The sequence below is a fragment of the Schistocerca serialis genome, chromosome 7, assembly GCF_023864345.2.
Source record: "Schistocerca serialis cubense isolate TAMUIC-IGC-003099 chromosome 7, iqSchSeri2.2, whole genome shotgun sequence".
Classification (NCBI taxonomy): domain Eukaryota; kingdom Metazoa; phylum Arthropoda; class Insecta; order Orthoptera; family Acrididae; genus Schistocerca; species Schistocerca serialis.
The window spans coordinates 397,757,711-397,774,617 of record NC_064644.1 but is presented as its reverse complement, the minus strand read 5'-3'; the positions used below and the strand labels follow the sequence as shown (position 1 = coordinate 397,774,617).

General features: G+C 41.1%; 2 protein-coding genes across 2 annotated transcripts in view; one reads left to right on the top strand and one right to left on the bottom strand.

Moving 5' to 3' along the window:
• The window catches only part of LOC126412037 (leucine--tRNA ligase, cytoplasmic), a 169,650-nt gene extending 156,739 nt beyond the window's left edge, over positions 1 to 12,911 (bottom strand). Inside the window, exon 1 of the mRNA XM_050081412.1 lies at positions 12,735 to 12,911. Within this exon, the coding sequence (XP_049937369.1) occupies positions 12,735 to 12,737 (3 nt within the window). The 5' untranslated portion in view covers positions 12,738 to 12,911. The remainder of the gene's footprint in view (positions 1 to 12,734) is intronic.
• A 353-nt stretch (positions 12,912 to 13,264) lies between these two features.
• The window catches only part of LOC126412464 (uncharacterized), a 41,683-nt gene continuing 38,040 nt past the window's right edge, over positions 13,265 to 16,907 (top strand). Inside the window, exons 1-2 of the mRNA XM_050082076.1 lie at positions 13,265 to 13,682; positions 13,811 to 13,981. Of these exons, the coding sequence (XP_049938033.1) occupies positions 13,560 to 13,682; positions 13,811 to 13,981 (294 nt within the window). The 5' untranslated portion in view covers positions 13,265 to 13,559. The remainder of the gene's footprint in view (positions 13,683 to 13,810; positions 13,982 to 16,907) is intronic.

Here is a 16,907-nt window from a genome sequence, read left to right as displayed (position 1 = left end):
AATTCTGAAGGTGGCAGGGGTAAAATGCAGGGAGCGAAAGGCTATTTACAATTTGTACAGAAAGCAGATGGCAGTTATAAGAGTTGAGGGGTATGAAAGGGAAGCAGTGGTTGGGAAGGGAGTGAGACAGGGTTGTAGCCTGTCCCCGATGTTATTCAATCTGTATATTGAGCAAGCAATAAAGGAAACAAACGAAAAGTTCGGAGTAGGTATTAAAATCCATGGAGAAGAAATAAAAACTTTGAGGTTCGCCGATGACATTGTAATTCTGTCAGAGACAGCAAAGGACTTGGAAGAGCAGTTGAACGGAATGGACAGTGTCTTGAAAGGAGGGTACAAGATGAACATCAACAAAAACAAAACGAGGATAATGGAATGTAGTCGAATTAAGTCACTGAAGGTATTAGATTAGGAAATGAGACACATAAAGCAGTAAAGGAGTTTTGCTATTTGGGGATCAAAATAACTGACGATGGTCGAAGTAGAGAGGATATAAAACATAGACTGGCAATGGCAAGGAGAGCGTTTCTGAAGAAGAAAAATTTGTTAACATCGAGTATAGATTTAAATGTCAGGAATTCGTTTCTGAAAGTGTTTGTATGGAGTGTAGTCATGTATGGAAGTGAAACGTGGACGATAAATAGTTTGGACAAGAAGAGAATAAAAGCTTTCGAAATGTGGTGCTACAGAAGAATGCTGAAGATTAGATGGGTAGATCACAAAACTAATGAGGAGGTATTGAATAGAATTGGGGAGAAGAGGAGTTTGTTTATGGCTCTACTTGACAAGAAGAAGGGACCGGTTGGTAGGACACATTCTGAAGCATCAAGGGATCACAAATTCAGCATTGGAGGGCAGCGTGGAGGGTAAAAATCGTAGAGGGAGACCAAGAGATGAATACACTAAGCAGACTCAGAAGGATGTAGGCTGCAGTAGGTACTGGGAGATGAGGAAGCTTGCACAGGATAGAGTAGTATGGAGAGTTGCATCAAACCAGTCTCAGGACTGAAGACCACAACAACATGAAGGTTATCTCATATAAGCAGCACGGCGCCCCTATGAGATGGGATGCCGACCTCAGAGGGATGGTCAAAACGGATCAGTAAGTAATGTGGAAGCTCGAAGTGGTCTTGAGGGTGCAATTGAAGGCAGAGTACAATGGGATGCTGTGACGCTAGAAGGTGCCGTAAATCCTCTGTGGGGGACAGAAGGCTGGGAACATTCCATTGGAGGACTGTCATGAGGAGGAAGAGATGTAGGAGTGTCAACTCTGTGGCCGCCAAGGGACAGCCAGTGGAGAATCGCTACTGCAGGGCACAGAAGCAAAAGGATCCTGCTCCATGGGGTCCACAGAAGCAAGAAGCACTGGCGTGCTTGTGCGGTCAGTCGGTGGGGTCCAATGCTGAAAAACGGTTGGTGGTGTCCATCGGCGAGACATAGGTCAGCCAGGCTAAGTGACCACGTGGCGACACTGTCGAGCAAGATCTTTGAGTTGGTGAAGGAGAAGATAGTTTGTCTTTAGCGGACTTCTTCGAGCCTTTCTGGTTAGAGGAAGAATTGGGTGTTGTTTGGCTGGAGGGACAGAGGAAGTCTTCTCGGGAGTACTTCTGTCTTTTCTCGCCTACCGGTTGTGTAGCTGGTGGCTTCGGCCCTTTACGAGAGTTTGACAGTTTGTTGCACAGCGGGACAGCGATGCTACCTTGACACTGGATGACTTCACAACCTCAGAGCCAAATTTTATGTTGCATGTCTTCGTAGCCATGTCCTTCAAGGAGCGAGGGGTAACAAGAACTGAACTGTAAGTGCTAGACAGGAGAACACAGGGTTAGTGACTAGATAGCTACTGGGCGATTTACCTGAATCTCTTGAATGGTCGCTCACCTAGATACAATAGGACAATCCCAGGAAAAGGCATAGTGACCGCCATTGCAGTTAATACAGTGGAGAGAAGGAGGCAGACATTTGCCCTCATGTGCATCCCTGCCACAGGTTACACATTTGGCAGGGTGTCAAAAAGATGTTCTTGTGTGATTGAACCGATGAAACTGGTAGCAGCACATCGGATTCAGAATGTATGGCTAGCACCACCCTATGAAAGGTGAGGAAAGGAGCACAAGTGGGCATCAAGGAGGAATCGACCTTTTTCATTACATGATGGACGGCAATGACACCTTGATCAAAAAGGTAAGATTGTTTTTCAGCATCGGTTAGACCGTCAAGCTGCCTGGTGTAAACAACACCATGGGAACAATTCAAAGTTCTGTATGCCTCGACAAGAACATGGTAGCCATGCAGAAGCGAGACAGCAAGTAGTTGTTGAGCTTGAGAATCAGAAGCCATCTCCAAAAGCAAAGTGCCATTCCGTAAATGAGAGCAGGATTTCACAGGGCCAACAATGGCATCAACACCTTTCCGAATAATAAACGGACTGACCATGGCAATGGACTGACCGTCTTCAGTACATGATACCGCAAGGAACCACAGTGCAGCGGGAAGGGTCTTTGAATCATTACGTTTACGTTTCATTGACAGGGAGGATGAGTGACTCATCACAAGGAAATCCCCCACAATTACCAGCGTCTCCGATGGCGCGCTCCTTCTAACAGGGGGCCCCCTTCAAAAGAGGGTGCACCTGCCTTAGGTGATTGTTCACACCGCAGGTCACACCTCCCGAACACTTGACTGAGGGACCAATGGGCAATCTGGGAAGGTTAAAGTTCAAGCATCACCCCTCCCTGGGGCTGGCCTGTACCAGGGGGTGCGTGTGAAACCTACCTGTCAACCCGGGGCTGGAAATTATGCATTACTCAGTCACCTTTTACGCGTCAGATGTGTGGGCTGGCCTTCAGGATCACACAGGGAGGAAGAAGAAAAAAAGAGGATCCTCAAACGCTGAAGCGGAGGAATGAGAGGAGAAGGGAAACAAAGAATGGCAAAGGGAGCCAAAAAGAAAGTTGAGACTGTTTGCAGGTCAGCGACAGAATGCAGAACATTACCTATAATACCCCAGACATGTTCCCCAAGGGAGGGGAAAAAGAATAGCAAGAGGACAAAATGCAGCAAAGGCTGGGGCCTCGTGGTAGCCAAGCACGAACCCGCCAAAGAGTGGCAAACCCAATGTGTGTGTGTGTGTGTGTGTGTGTGTGTGTGTGTGTGTGTGTGTGGGGGCGCGCGCGCGTGAGTGCGTGCGCCTATTGATGACGCAGCACTTCTGCCCTTTGGAAAGTTGTCTCCTCTATTTCTAAATAATTCGTAATTCTCAACCTGAACTTTCCATGCATTATAATGAGTAAGTGAATTATTTAAAGAGATTTAGATCAATATACATATACTAGTTGGTGGTCAAAATTATCACCTTGGACTGTGAGCCCCATTTCCAGTCACATTGATTGCATTTCACCTCTAGGGTTTTTCTGGTGTAGAAAATTTTGTGCTTAATCAAGAAATGTAAGTATTACTTGATAAAAATTTCCAGCCACTGACAACATAATTTGTGCCCAACAACATTTCTGTCACATGTGCAAAAATATCAGCAAAGCGCCATACTGAGGATATGCTACTGGTTAGATATATTAACATGTTTAAGGATAAAGCTATGAAATGTCCCTGAAAACTAAAGAAAGTGCTCTCTTCAAAACTATAGTCAGCAGTACAAAATCACTGTGGGTCACTGAAGCAGTCAGCATGAAAGACATCCAAGATAGTTGCAATCTTTATCATAGATTCCAAAAGGCTGGTTTGCTTGTGACTACCTGCTGAACATCTGCTTAAAATTTGGATGACTGACCATACTAAATCCCAATACTGCAGCAATGCTGGTATTTTCATGGAGGTTCTCATCTTGGGCGAGGGCAGTGGGGATCCGGCATTGTGGTTCACTGTCTGCAACATGCACATGTTGTGAGACTGGGTGATGAACATAAGTGTGTTAAACTGTACACAAACATTTAATAAGACCATTTACTATGGATCAAATGCTGTTTATGGTTATTTTGCAAAGAATGTTGCACTAACGTTGCTGTCTAACACAGCAGAGCTAACATGGTGGAAGAACTATGTAATTATTTCATCATTGCTCAGGCCTGCATCTTCTGACATTCTGGCTGATAAAATAATAAGAAGTTAGTTGATAAATTTTAAAAATAGAAAACTGCATAGAAATGGGGAAGGGTGGAAGGAGGGGTGAGGGGCACGGGGGTGACAGATGGCTGTTAACATCTGCACAGTCAAGCCCCACCCACACAGTGCAAGTGCACAAGATCAAATCTAGTTACTTTAACACTATAGACACACATAAGAGTTGAGTTGGAATCCCTGATCAGCCAGCCAGATATCAGTTTCCCTAAATTATTTAAGGCAAATGCCAGGATGGTTTCTTTGAAAATGCCATAGCCAGTTCCCTTCTCCATCCTTGACTATTCACAGAGCTTGAACCCTATCTCCAGTGACATCATCAACGAAGCATTATACCATAGTATTCCTTTCTTTCTTACAGTAACAAGGACAGGCCTACTTTCACAATTGGGTTGGGACCTACTAGTAAAGCATAAATAAGTTACAAAAACCAAAAAATATAATTAACTGTCAATAAAATTCTTCTGGGTTTGAGGCCGCATTGTCAACTATAAAATTCCAACGTTTCGGCGCCTATTGCAAAATGCCTTCCTAAAGGTGTGCTGCTAACTGCTGAATGAGCACTAGTTTGGTTACTTATATAATGTGGAGGGGTGCTATCATTGGATATGAGGATGAGGAGGAAGGCTATTAGATGTTCTTTTGTTAGTCTTTGCATTGTGTGTCGTCTTTGGCAGAAATAGACGTTTTCTATTGGAGTTTCCTTTATTACTTGCCATTGGTGGAAATTGGCAAATAGGAAACTAAGCGGCGGCTGCAGCGTAGCATTGTTTACTAACTGCCTTGTATCAACTAGGTAGCGTCAGCAATTTGTGTAGCGTCGGCAATTTGTGTACCTTCCACCACTGTGGCCTATCACACGCCTGTTGCTTTACAAGACTGTCCTTCCACAAAGCTGTCACTGCTGGCAGCCAAGATGCTTGAAGTTGGTACCCGTCTTCTCTCTTCATGTTGTCGGGTCGCTTGGCTGTTTCTATAGGCTCTCTATCTTCCTCCTCAAACTAAACAGCTGTTTTGCCAGTACGCAGGCCCCTCGAAATTCGATCTTCATCCTGCACTGTTACTGTTGTTCTGCCACTGCTGATTTGTTGTATTCAGATAACCTTGTGCTTATTGGATGCCCAGTCTCACCAACATTCACACCCAATTTCACCTCCGTGTGGCCAGATGACAAAGGTGTCATCAACGTATTGTAGCCAGCATTCTGGGCATATGGTGCGGACTGGAGTGCCGTTTCTTCAAACGGTTGCATAAAAATGTCTGCTGTGACAGGTGATAGAGGGGAACCCATAGCTACACTGTCTGTATGCTCATAGAAACCCCTTTCCACCTGAAATAGGTGCTCGTCAAACAGTGGCACACTAGCTCGCAGATATCAGGTGCCATGTGTTCCTTTAAGATGTTCATGGTTTCCATCACGGGTAGATTCGTGAATAAAGACTTCACATCAAAACTGACTATCAAATCCATACCCAAGACATGATTTCTTTCGAAAGGGCTACAAATTGTGTGGAGTCCTTCACCTATGAATCTGTGTGGCTCACTAGACGTCTAAGCTTTGGAGCCAATTCTTTTGCTAGTTTGTAGGTGGTGAGGCAATACCACTCACTATTGGCCGTAAAGAAAAGGCTTCTTTGTGGACCTTTGGTATGCCATAAGTTTATGGTAAGAAGATTAGAAGAGGAAATTTAGAGAGGCTAAGGAAATAGCCAACATGAATAGAGAAGACGTGTACCAATTTCCAGCATCTTGGCTGCCAGCAGTGACAGCTTTGCGCAAGGACAGCTCTCGCAAAGCAACAGGCACGTGGTAGGCCACAGCGGCAGAGGGTACACAGGCTGCTGATGTGCCCTAGTCGATACTAGGCAGTTAGTAAACAACACTATGCTGCAGTTGCAATTTCCTATTCGCCGATTTCCACCAATAGCATGCAATGAAGGAAACTCCAATGGAAAACACCTATTTCCGCCAATGACAACATGCAATGCAAAAACCAATAAAAGAACACCTAATACCCTTCCTCCTCATCGTCACATTCAATGACAGAGCCCCTTCATAGTTATAAAAGTAACCAAACTAGAGCTCATTCAGCAGTTAGCAGCACACCTCCTGAGGAAGGCATCTTGCAATAGGCACTGAAACATCGGAATTTTATGGTTGACAATGCAGCCTCACACACAGAAGAATTTTATTGACTGTGACAATGGCTGCAGAAGCCTATGTTTACAAACATTATCCCATTTACAGTAGTTGATATTTGACAGTATTCAGGTTGCAATGCTTCCACTAGTAATACACCCATGGGAGCCTGGCATTGTGGAATCCCACCGTGTTACCACTTCTATTAGTGCAAAGCATTGTACCTCCCAATCATCAGGTACAAAACTTTTCTGAAGAGAAAAAATTCAATTAATTGAAGAAGAAATGTAATTCTGGCCCTAACTAAAATTAAATTAAGAAGAGATTTTTACCATGCTTAGACACACAATTAAGGTCCATACCATATTCAAATTCAGAATTTTTGCTTGATTTTTGTAGCATGAACTTTGTACTTGTTGTGTGTTATATATTGACAAATCTGCAAGAAACGCCAGTTTTGGAACCTTATACATAGCAAACACAATGTGACATGCAGCCTTGGAAACACCTGTTAATGAGCACAGTATTTTGGCAAACGTGGTAAACAAATGCATTTTAGTGATTCAGTAGTTCTGATGTTATGTGATAATACCATATCTTTGTATAGGAAAATTTCATCCCTTTCAAAAAACACTAACATTATTGCAGTCCTAATTAAAATTAAGAACAGGTTCTTGACATGCTTACGAACACTATAGAGATCCATACCATACATGAAATTCATTTTTACATTCATGCCCATAAATTAAGAATAATTGCAGAATGTGGTGCCACACAACATGGCACTACACAAAACTGGCACTAATAGCATAGGCACATAGGGAACACACACAACACAGATCTGTAAGTCCACAGTATTGGTGATAAGTTGAGAAAACAGTCCCAAAACACATGTGTTACAAAACACCACTGTTCCTGCACATGTACCCCAACATCAATATGGGATATGATCACAATGCACATGTACACAGGCCACACAATGGGCTGGCATACTCTGAATCAGGTCGTCGAGCAGCTGCTGGGGTACAGCCTCCCATTCTTGCATCTGTGTCTTGCAGAGTTCCTGAAGTGTCCTAGGGGTTTGAAGACATGCAGCGATATGTCGACCGAGAGCATCCCAGACGTGCTCGATGGGGTTTAGATCTGGAGAACAAGCAGGCCACTCCTTTTGCCTGATATCTTCTGTTTCAAGGTACTCCTCGACGATGGCAACTCGGTGGGGCCATGCGTTATCATCCATCAGGAGGAATGTGGGACCCACTGCACCCCTGAAAAGGCGGACATACTGGTGCAAAATGACATCCCGATACACCTGACCTGTTACAGTTCCTCTGTCAAAGACATGCAGGGGTGTACGTGGACCAATCATAATCCCAACCCACACCATAACCCATGACCTCCATGCAGGTGCCTTTCAAGAACATTAAGGGGTTGGTATCTGGCTCCTGGTTCACACCAGATGATAACCCAGTGAGAATCACTGTTCAGACTATACCTGGACTTGTCGGTGAACATAACCTGGGACCACTGTTCCAATGACCATGTACTGTGTTCTTGACACCAGGCTTTACGGGCTCTTCTATGACCAGGGGTCAGTGGAATACACCTTGCAGGTCTCTAGGTAATAAACCATATCTGTTCAGTCGTCTGTAGACTGTGTGCCTGGAGCTAACTGTTCAAGTGGCTGCGGCAAGGTCCCGAGCAAGGCTACCTGCAGTACTCCGTGATCGTCTGCGGGCACTGATGGTGATATATCGGTCTTCTTGTGGTGTTATACACTGTGGATGTCCCGTACTGTAGTGCCTAGACATGTTTCCTGTCTGCTGGAACCATTGCCATAATCTTGAGATCACACTTTGTGGCACACGGAGGGCCCTTGCTACGACCTGCTGCGTTTGACCATCCTCCAGTCGCCCTAGTATTCTATCCCTCAAAACGTCATCACAATATGCATTCTTTGAGGCATTTTCAGCACACAGTCACCATTAGCACGTCTGAAAACGTCTGCACACTCACTCGCTGCACCATACTCCGACATGCACCAACACACCTCTGCATATGTTGACTGCTGCCAGTGCCACCGTGCGACGACCGCAGGTCAAATGCACCACATGGTCATACCTAGAGGTAATTTAAACCCATAAACTGCCCACCAGAGTGTTGTTTCACGATGTATCAGCATTATCATAATTTATGAGCATGAGTGTAGATTTTTGTAGGAGAGACTTTAAAGCAATTTTCTTGTGCCACAGAGAGCAGAGCACTGTGATAGCTGCCTGCAGACAGTACTTGTCTACACATCATAACTCTGGATCTTGAAAGCCCAGGTGCCAAGTAATTTCAGAGTATAGTCTTACCTAACATTACAATTATTGTAACAGGATAGTTAAGCTTCACTTTATCAGTCTCTATAGGTTAGTGGTTGCCTTTCCCTAATTTTGTATATAGCTCCACCCAGGAACTTCCTTTACTGTTATTACTGTACATTCTTTTACCTTGTTTAATTCCTTTTCTAAATATAAATTTGTATTTTCTGTAATATGTACATTCATCTACTGAGTTATTTCCTTAGATATGCAGTATTCTTTATTTCTGGCATGAAACTAATCTCCTTAGTGATACAGTTATTTGCACTCCCCTTGCTAATACATAGTGTACACAAAGAGCAGGCTGATTCCAAATCCACTTTTAAAGTAGACACCCAACAAATATTCATTATTTATTAATTCATTAGTGTGCTTTATATTAGTCTCACTGGAGAGTTTTCAGCCTAGTAATTTTGAAGACTACTTCTTTGATATTCAGAGAATTAGGGACTCGTGAAGAACATAAAGACACAGTTGAAAAATTCTTAACGTGAATTATTTGCACAAGAATGGAAGGACTGGTAGATGCTGACAGTGGAAAAGACAAATCTGAATTCAGGCAATACTTACCATATGAATTATCTTGGAAGGTGCACTGAAAAAAGTAAACTCCCATTTATTCACTTTCAGATACAGAAGTGTTGACTAAAATTCATATCTGGAGTTCTGAATATTGAAAGGATTTTAAGGTGAAAATTATGGTCAGAAAAGGGGGGGAGAGGGGAAGGTTCTGAAAGTACACACAAAAAGATGCAGGTGAAATTACTTTATTTGGGTTTAAACCAGCTACATTAACTTTCTTTGCCCCTTTTGTAAGGTTCTGTTATACTGGATACTTCGTTTCAATGTTTTTGACACCAATCTGCTTTGTGCTCAATTGCTCCTTACATACGGAGAAACTTGGCTCGACATCTACAGAAACGAGTGCATCGTATCTTGTCAGCATCTATAAAGTACGTTCAGTCAAGTTGCAAAGGTTTCCATATCTAGATTGTTCTTCAAATTTAATTCGAATTTGTCTTTATCAATTCCATAAAGGATTATCCTAACACTTATCAATTTTTTTCCCCCTGTTCCTGCTACTCCATGTCTTCTTCCATACTCTGAATCACATCAGACAAATACTTGTAGCCATGCGCTGCAGAAAGTTCTAACTTTAAGTCGTCGTTGCTGACTAATTGTTGGGCCTGCTTGACAGCTGCTGTGTCCAGCAAGTCTGGGGCACATACGCAGTGTTTGATTTTATCAAAGCTTTTGCATAAGAAAACTGCATCTTATCCAAGTAACCCACCTTGTGATGACAAGTAAATGTGGAAGGAGGAACCCTGTATTTCCTAATACAAATAATGACAACTAGGAGCCTTTAACATAATTGTCTTCAGAGCAGCAATGAAATCATTTACTGTGCAGTAATTTTCCCTGATACTTTCACAAACACAGTGCAGGACATGTGAAATACATGTCATATAGTTGACATTGGGGTACACTCCTTTTATTCATTGGAAAGCCAAAAGCATGTAGTGTGCTTGCTCAGTCACCACAAGCCCAACTTTTTCATACTGTATGTCTCCCCCTGAACACAGGTCCACACACGAGTTGTGGAACGATTGCTTTATCGTGCATGCATTGAGTTGGTACATTTTGAAAAGCATAGATTTTACCCATTCACTAGGTAACGGAACAAACAACACATTCAAAATCTTTGCAGCTAACCGTTAGTTTCATGTAACATGAATTCCACTTTATGTTTGCTGATTTCCTCTTACTTTCTCTAAAACGTTCTCATAAATTGGCTGTATATAACTTTTTCTCAATACTGACCTTTGTATATACTTCTCCAGAAATGATTTGAATGCAGGATTGTTTACCTTCTGGATTAATACTATGAAAGTTGCCACTCACTCACACAACAAAAAGACCATCACATATAAGCATTCCGCTTACAGAGCCTTTGTCAAAAATTGACGACAGCCGCCCCCCCCCTCCCCCCCAAACTCACACGAGATAGCTATCTCTAGCAGCTGATTGGATTGGATTGGTTGGGGCAAGAGACCAAAGAGCGAGGTCATCGGTCTCATCGGATTAGGAAAGGAAGTCGGCCGTGCCCTTTCAAAGGAACCATCCCGGCATTTGCCTGGAGTGAATTAGGGAAGTCACGGAAAACCTAAATCAGGATGGCCGGACGCGGGGTCTAGCAGCTCAAGTCACACTGTATATTTCATAGTAACGTTGGATTCCATCCAGGATTTTCCATTGTATGATTTTTACCTTGTGGACTAGAATACCTGACTACATTAATGAAATAGCAAGATCTGCACTAAACTCATTCAATGACTGCTGCTTTTCAGATCATGAAATGATATGTATCAGAGTACACTGCTTAGATTCTGACTTGCTAAGTTCAATATTCTTTAAGTGTTTGTTGTTCTGGGTGTGTGATCATTGTTGACTTCTGAGTAAAGAAAGAGAAGATAAGAGGGGAAAAAAAAAATCTGTCAAAGCTATTAAAAATGCAGATAAGATGGGGGATAGGTGCAAAATGTAGTAATCTCACAAAAAGGTGAGAGAAACCGTGCTTATTTTGCTTAGTTTCATGCCCACGAACACATATATTGGCTTGTCTGTGTGAAAACTGCTATACTTTTGGAAAGGTGCTGCACTTCAAAATACTTTCTTTAGTTAGCAGAGAAACTATAGGGAGCTCAAGAGGTCATCTACATATCTTACAGTAACTAGATTGCAGGTACAAATGTGAAAGGACATGAAAGGCAGTCAATAGTTGAGAAAGGAGTGAGCCAGTGTTGCAGCCTATCCACAATTTATAAGACCCGAACGTTGAACAATCAGCAACGTTTTTAGAGAAGAAATAAGAACTTCAGGGATTACTAATTACAATTTAATACTGTAACGAGAGATCAAAGGCTTTGGATTACAAGTTAAACAAAAGGGATTGTGTCTTAAAACCAGACATTTTAGAGAATAGTCATGTTACACCAGGTGGTGCTGACAAAATTAGATTACAAAATGGGTCAACAAACACCGTAGATGAATTCTGCTATTTGGGCAGCAACATAACTGGTGAGGGGAGGGGGGGGGGCGTAAAATACCACAGCCTGACAACAGTTATGCAGGTTTAATTGGATGTAGATTGCAGGACCTATGTAGAGGTGATGTGGCTTTGGACATTATGTATTACCAGCGACAGCTACAACAAGCCGGTCCACAGATTGAAGTCATGTCAGTACTACTAACTAATTGAACCGCTGTTGAAGAAACCTTTCTGCCACTATCCCCAAATTGCAGGCTGAAATTCTGTGGCCGTTCAGTGCTATTTCAGTATTCTCCATCTTGCTTTCATGTTCTTATTGACAGTTGTGATTTAAATTATCATTAGTTTTTCTTCGACGTCGATGAAATAACCGGTGCCACCTAATACATGAAGAAATATTTCAAGAATAAATACACCATTTGGTCGGTGTTCCTTAGATTAGTGTGTGAAGCCCTTTGTACGTTGTACCTAAACTTCAACACACGATAATATCTGACAGTGTCTGCAACATGTTTTCGTATATTTCATCTTTTATAATCAATAAGTTTAAAAATAGCGGTGCTTATGTGCATGACTGAGTTGTAATATCGTATGAATTAATATATATTTGGTCTTGTTACCCGTAAATGACCCCACTGACGCGTGGCACTGACCGGCAACCATCCCCTGATTTTTGCACCAGTACATATATTCGGGTACTACCAACCACTATTACGTGACAAGCAAAATCATAATAGTTTTCTGGCAGCCAAATTCTGTTGTGCGTTCGGAGAGAGCATATTATGGAAAAATGTCCTTGCAGAGACTGCCATCCGTTCCGAAATATAAACCATTCTTTCCAGTGAGTACAATAAAATACGTATGTGTTAGGAAGAATTACAGGAGATCAAGTGAATAACTGGCACTCACTGCGAAGCACAGTATAATATCCCGTATTGATACTGAATTTGGGGGAGGAATAGGGAACATGACTGCTAATCTATTTCCAGATGCAGAAGGCGCAAAATTGTTAAGGTCGAGATCGTTAAATAAAATAGTTATCATACCATTTAGATGTGAAACTATTTCGCCACGATTTTTATAAGGTCTGTCAGCACAAACTTCAAACACTGGCACGTGTACTTCCTCCACTTCTGATGCAAGTTTCCCTCTTCCTCGTCATGCCTTCTAGCAAAGCCAAACATTTAAACTGCCAACCTTACTTGGCAATTGTTGGGTTTCCCACTTCATAAATCGCAATAAGTAGTTTATAATAGTTTGAGAATGAAGCGAAATATCTTCCAAGTCTGTAAATGATTCGAAGCTGTCTTATATCAGGCGTTATTATCTGCTTTGTTTTATTTTATTGTTAGCTAATACAGAGGTCAAATTTGGCTATTCTGAAAACGAAGTCAAATTCAATTTGAAATCGTAAATTGAACATAACAGCATCATGTGTGTACAATGAGTAAATTTAGTATGGTCTTAATTATTAAATGGCACCGCAACATTAATTGTCAACATACTTCCAACATAGCTTTGTAAAATATAAGTACTGAAATCTTGTGTGTAGTGTTTGTTTTGGCCGCCGCCACTTGCGCCCTCCATCCAAAATAATAAATCTCAGTGCCTCAGCTGAGTGTGGTCGCACGAGAGTTTGTGGATACAAATTTTGTTTAAGTTTGGATAAGTTTCAGAACGAGTGATTTGATTTTGATGTCGCATAGTTTGGGTTGGTAACGGAAGGAAAACTTTGTTGTGTACTTAATGCGTCTGTAAACAAAATAATCTGTTGATTATATTGAAGTGCCTCAGTTTCCACCTAGGGGGCCTACGTGACGTGTGGTTTCTTTGTTTGAGTTTTTTATTTCCGAATATAATTAAAGCTTGCAATGCTCATTTCATGTAAGTGTTTGAATGTCACAATCGACACGCAGAGTTCAGAAATAAAAGACGTTATTATTGCTAACCTGGGTCTGAATGCCGATGAGGAAGCCGATAAATTTTTCAAAGAGGTATTATTTATCTTTCTTTTTTTTCAGAATTCCATCGGTTGATATCAGATTATTTACGAAAAAAATGAGTACCCGAAAATGTTCGTAATGTATTGCGTAATATTTACACATACAATTCTTTATTGCAGACGATATATGCTGTTGAGCATGCAAGAATATCAAAAATCCAGTCCTGCCTTGTGCAAATCAGATGCGTTGGAAACTGGATAATTAACTTTTGTTTAAACTGTTCGACAAATACTCACGCTATCAGGAGGGATAAAGGAGCAGCGTTTATTCTGTTCACCAAAGCTATGTTGGTATGTATCCGTACATATGAGAGATTCAAATGACACAATGAATGTGGTATTTTCTAATAACATTCATAACTAGATATCCCCACTTCTTGAATTTGCAGTAGGTTGAGATTCTGATGCTGAATCAAAATCTGGTACAGTCAGTTCTGTAGCTATGTTGCAAAGTGAATTTGGAATGAGATAAATTTTGAATATGCAGGAAAAACCGTCATGCTCTGAGCATGCTGGAAACTTGTGTTGGTCAATAATGGCAATATGTGGACGAAAAATGCCCAGCTCAGAATGTGGGAGTGACAAAGACAAGAGGCAGGGCTTTATTGAAGTGCAAATTTTAATCTTCAACCTCAGAGGCAGTCACTAAGCATTTTTCTCAACTTTCAACATTTTTTCAGAGAATATTAAGTAGTCATGATGTCAGTAAATGCGAAAGGAGAGAAGATAATATAAAATCAGTAAAGATGAGAAACAACCAGTTTCAATAGTGCTTGTTTTCAGCAACCACAAACAATTTCTTTAATATGGTGTATTACTGAAATGATAGGCCTGTCCAGGACCTTTCATTGCATGCGTAATTTGGTTGACAGATTAAAATAGATTTTGAAATGATACTGTTGCACATAAGAGATTATCCCTTGTCTTCAAGAAGTGCCAGATTTAATTTGCAAAGAACTCTCGTAAGTTTATGCGGGTGCTACAGGGTTTGTGTGCCAAACTGATTCCCAAGTGTATAGTGACTGTCATGATGACAGGAAAGTGGGTAAAAGTTACGTATTGGATCCCTTTGCACTTTTCAATATGGCACGGACATAAACATTAAGCTCCACTGCTGGTCAGTGTGTAACAACAACCGTTGTTTGTCTTCTTTCACATTTGTTACCTTCACCAGTTCGCAACCAGATTTTTCCTTTGACCTAACCTAGACCTCGGGTTGCACTACATATCAGTCTGTCACCACAACAACGATTTTGTGGGGAGGGGGAGTGGAGGGCGGTTCTAGTACAACACTTTAATCGGAAAGTGATTGACATGATACATCATGTACATTAAAACACACACACTTAGACTGAGTGGGGTGGCACATTCGTTAGCACACTGGACCTGCATTCAGGAGGACGACGGTTCAATCCCAAGTCTGGCCATCCTGATTTAGGTTTACTATGATTTCCCTTATTCACTCCGGGAAAATGCCAGGATGGTTCCTTTGAAAGGGCACGACCGACTTCCTTTCCTGTCCTTCGCTATTTCCGATGACCTCGCTGTTAGATCTCCATCCCCCAACCCCCACCCAACACACACTTATTTCTGCCACAGAATTATATAAATTGTAGTACAACCAAAAGTTAGACAATGTAGTGTGTGTGTTTGCAGTACCATATTAGTTTCACTGAGCCGAACAAAAGCTATAAAGTTTACCAACTTTCAAAATTTCGTTGTTGTTAGAACTTTTTTTTTGTATATTAGTTGCTCTGTTTCTATTCATGCAGAAGATACTTTAGTGTATCTTTTTCAGAATGTATCTTAATTCTGAGCTTTTGATTCTGGTTTCTAAATAATCTTTATGAATTGTGGTTGATCATGCAGACTTCCAAAAAAAGTTAAATAGTGAAAGTCTAAACATAATCAGAGTATTTAGCATCCATGATTTTAGTCCCATTGAATACCATTTGGCTAATTGGTCTGGTTACCTTTGCAACTAGTTACCTGCACTCATCTTTTATGAATATTACTTTTGTCCCCAAGATATATTTCACTTGTTCTGTTTCGAGACAATTATAATTACAAATTATGTCTGCTGTCAAGCTTTGGGAAATAGATGTGTGGTCCAGATGTAGCACAGCTGCCTTAAGTGACTGCTTCATATTAAACATGATTCTGTCTCTAAAGGGCTGCTGGAGGGGAGGGGCTGAGGGCGGGGAGTATTACGTGTATTCCTCTTACAGTTAGGGAGCAGTATTGTTTATATTGCTGTCCAGCCATTGTGCTGTAGGGTTTCTATGGTTACATTAAATCACTTCCATTGAATGCTGAGATAGTTCCTTGAAAAGGCTGTACCTAAAGCCTCCATATTTGTTTTACTGAACTTACCGTCTGTCTCTGATGACTCTGCTTTTGACAAGACATTAAACCCTGACGGTCCTTCAGCTTTCCTTTATGTGTTATCTGCACTGCTTTTGCACTCTTTAAAAAAATTGGTAGGTGTTGGATTTTATTTATCAGATTTCTCATCCAGCATAGAACATAGTAATGTTATTCTTTATTGCATCTTCTTTGTACAAATCCCACCTGTTGGAAAAACTCCTTATGCAAATATAACAATAATGGAAATTCCTGGAAAAAATACATAAGATGCATTGCACATAGAAGCACTTACGAAACAATAGTATTGACACTAGTTTTTGAGCTTTTTATCTGTCTGTAGTAGAAGTGCGTACATTCACACACACAATAACTCAGACACCCAACTGCACAAAACCGTGATCTAAATATTATACCTATGTTTTGCAGGATTTTCTTTCATTTTCACTCCTTATTTTAGTTGGATTTCAACCAGTTAGTTTAATAGAAAGACCATTATCAACCAATTAGGCATGTAAATTTCTTGTTTGCATTTCTCAAGCCAGCTAGATTTTACAAACCACTGCCTAAGTTGAAAAGTGTCAAAGCCCATTCCTAAAGAGGTGTGAACTACATTAATACGTCAGAAGGGAGAATATTTAATAGAATAGACTTACACTAATATGTAAATATAATATGGGGAAACATTATATTTAGTTGCCTACAAGATTTGGTACTTTGCTCACTTAAAAAACTGTGGTATTTGCTGATGACACATGTGTACTAATAAATGGCCAAAACATGTTCATATCAGACACAAGCAGGAGAATAATGGCCAAGTTTACAACTGGTTTTCTTTTAATATTACAAAAAC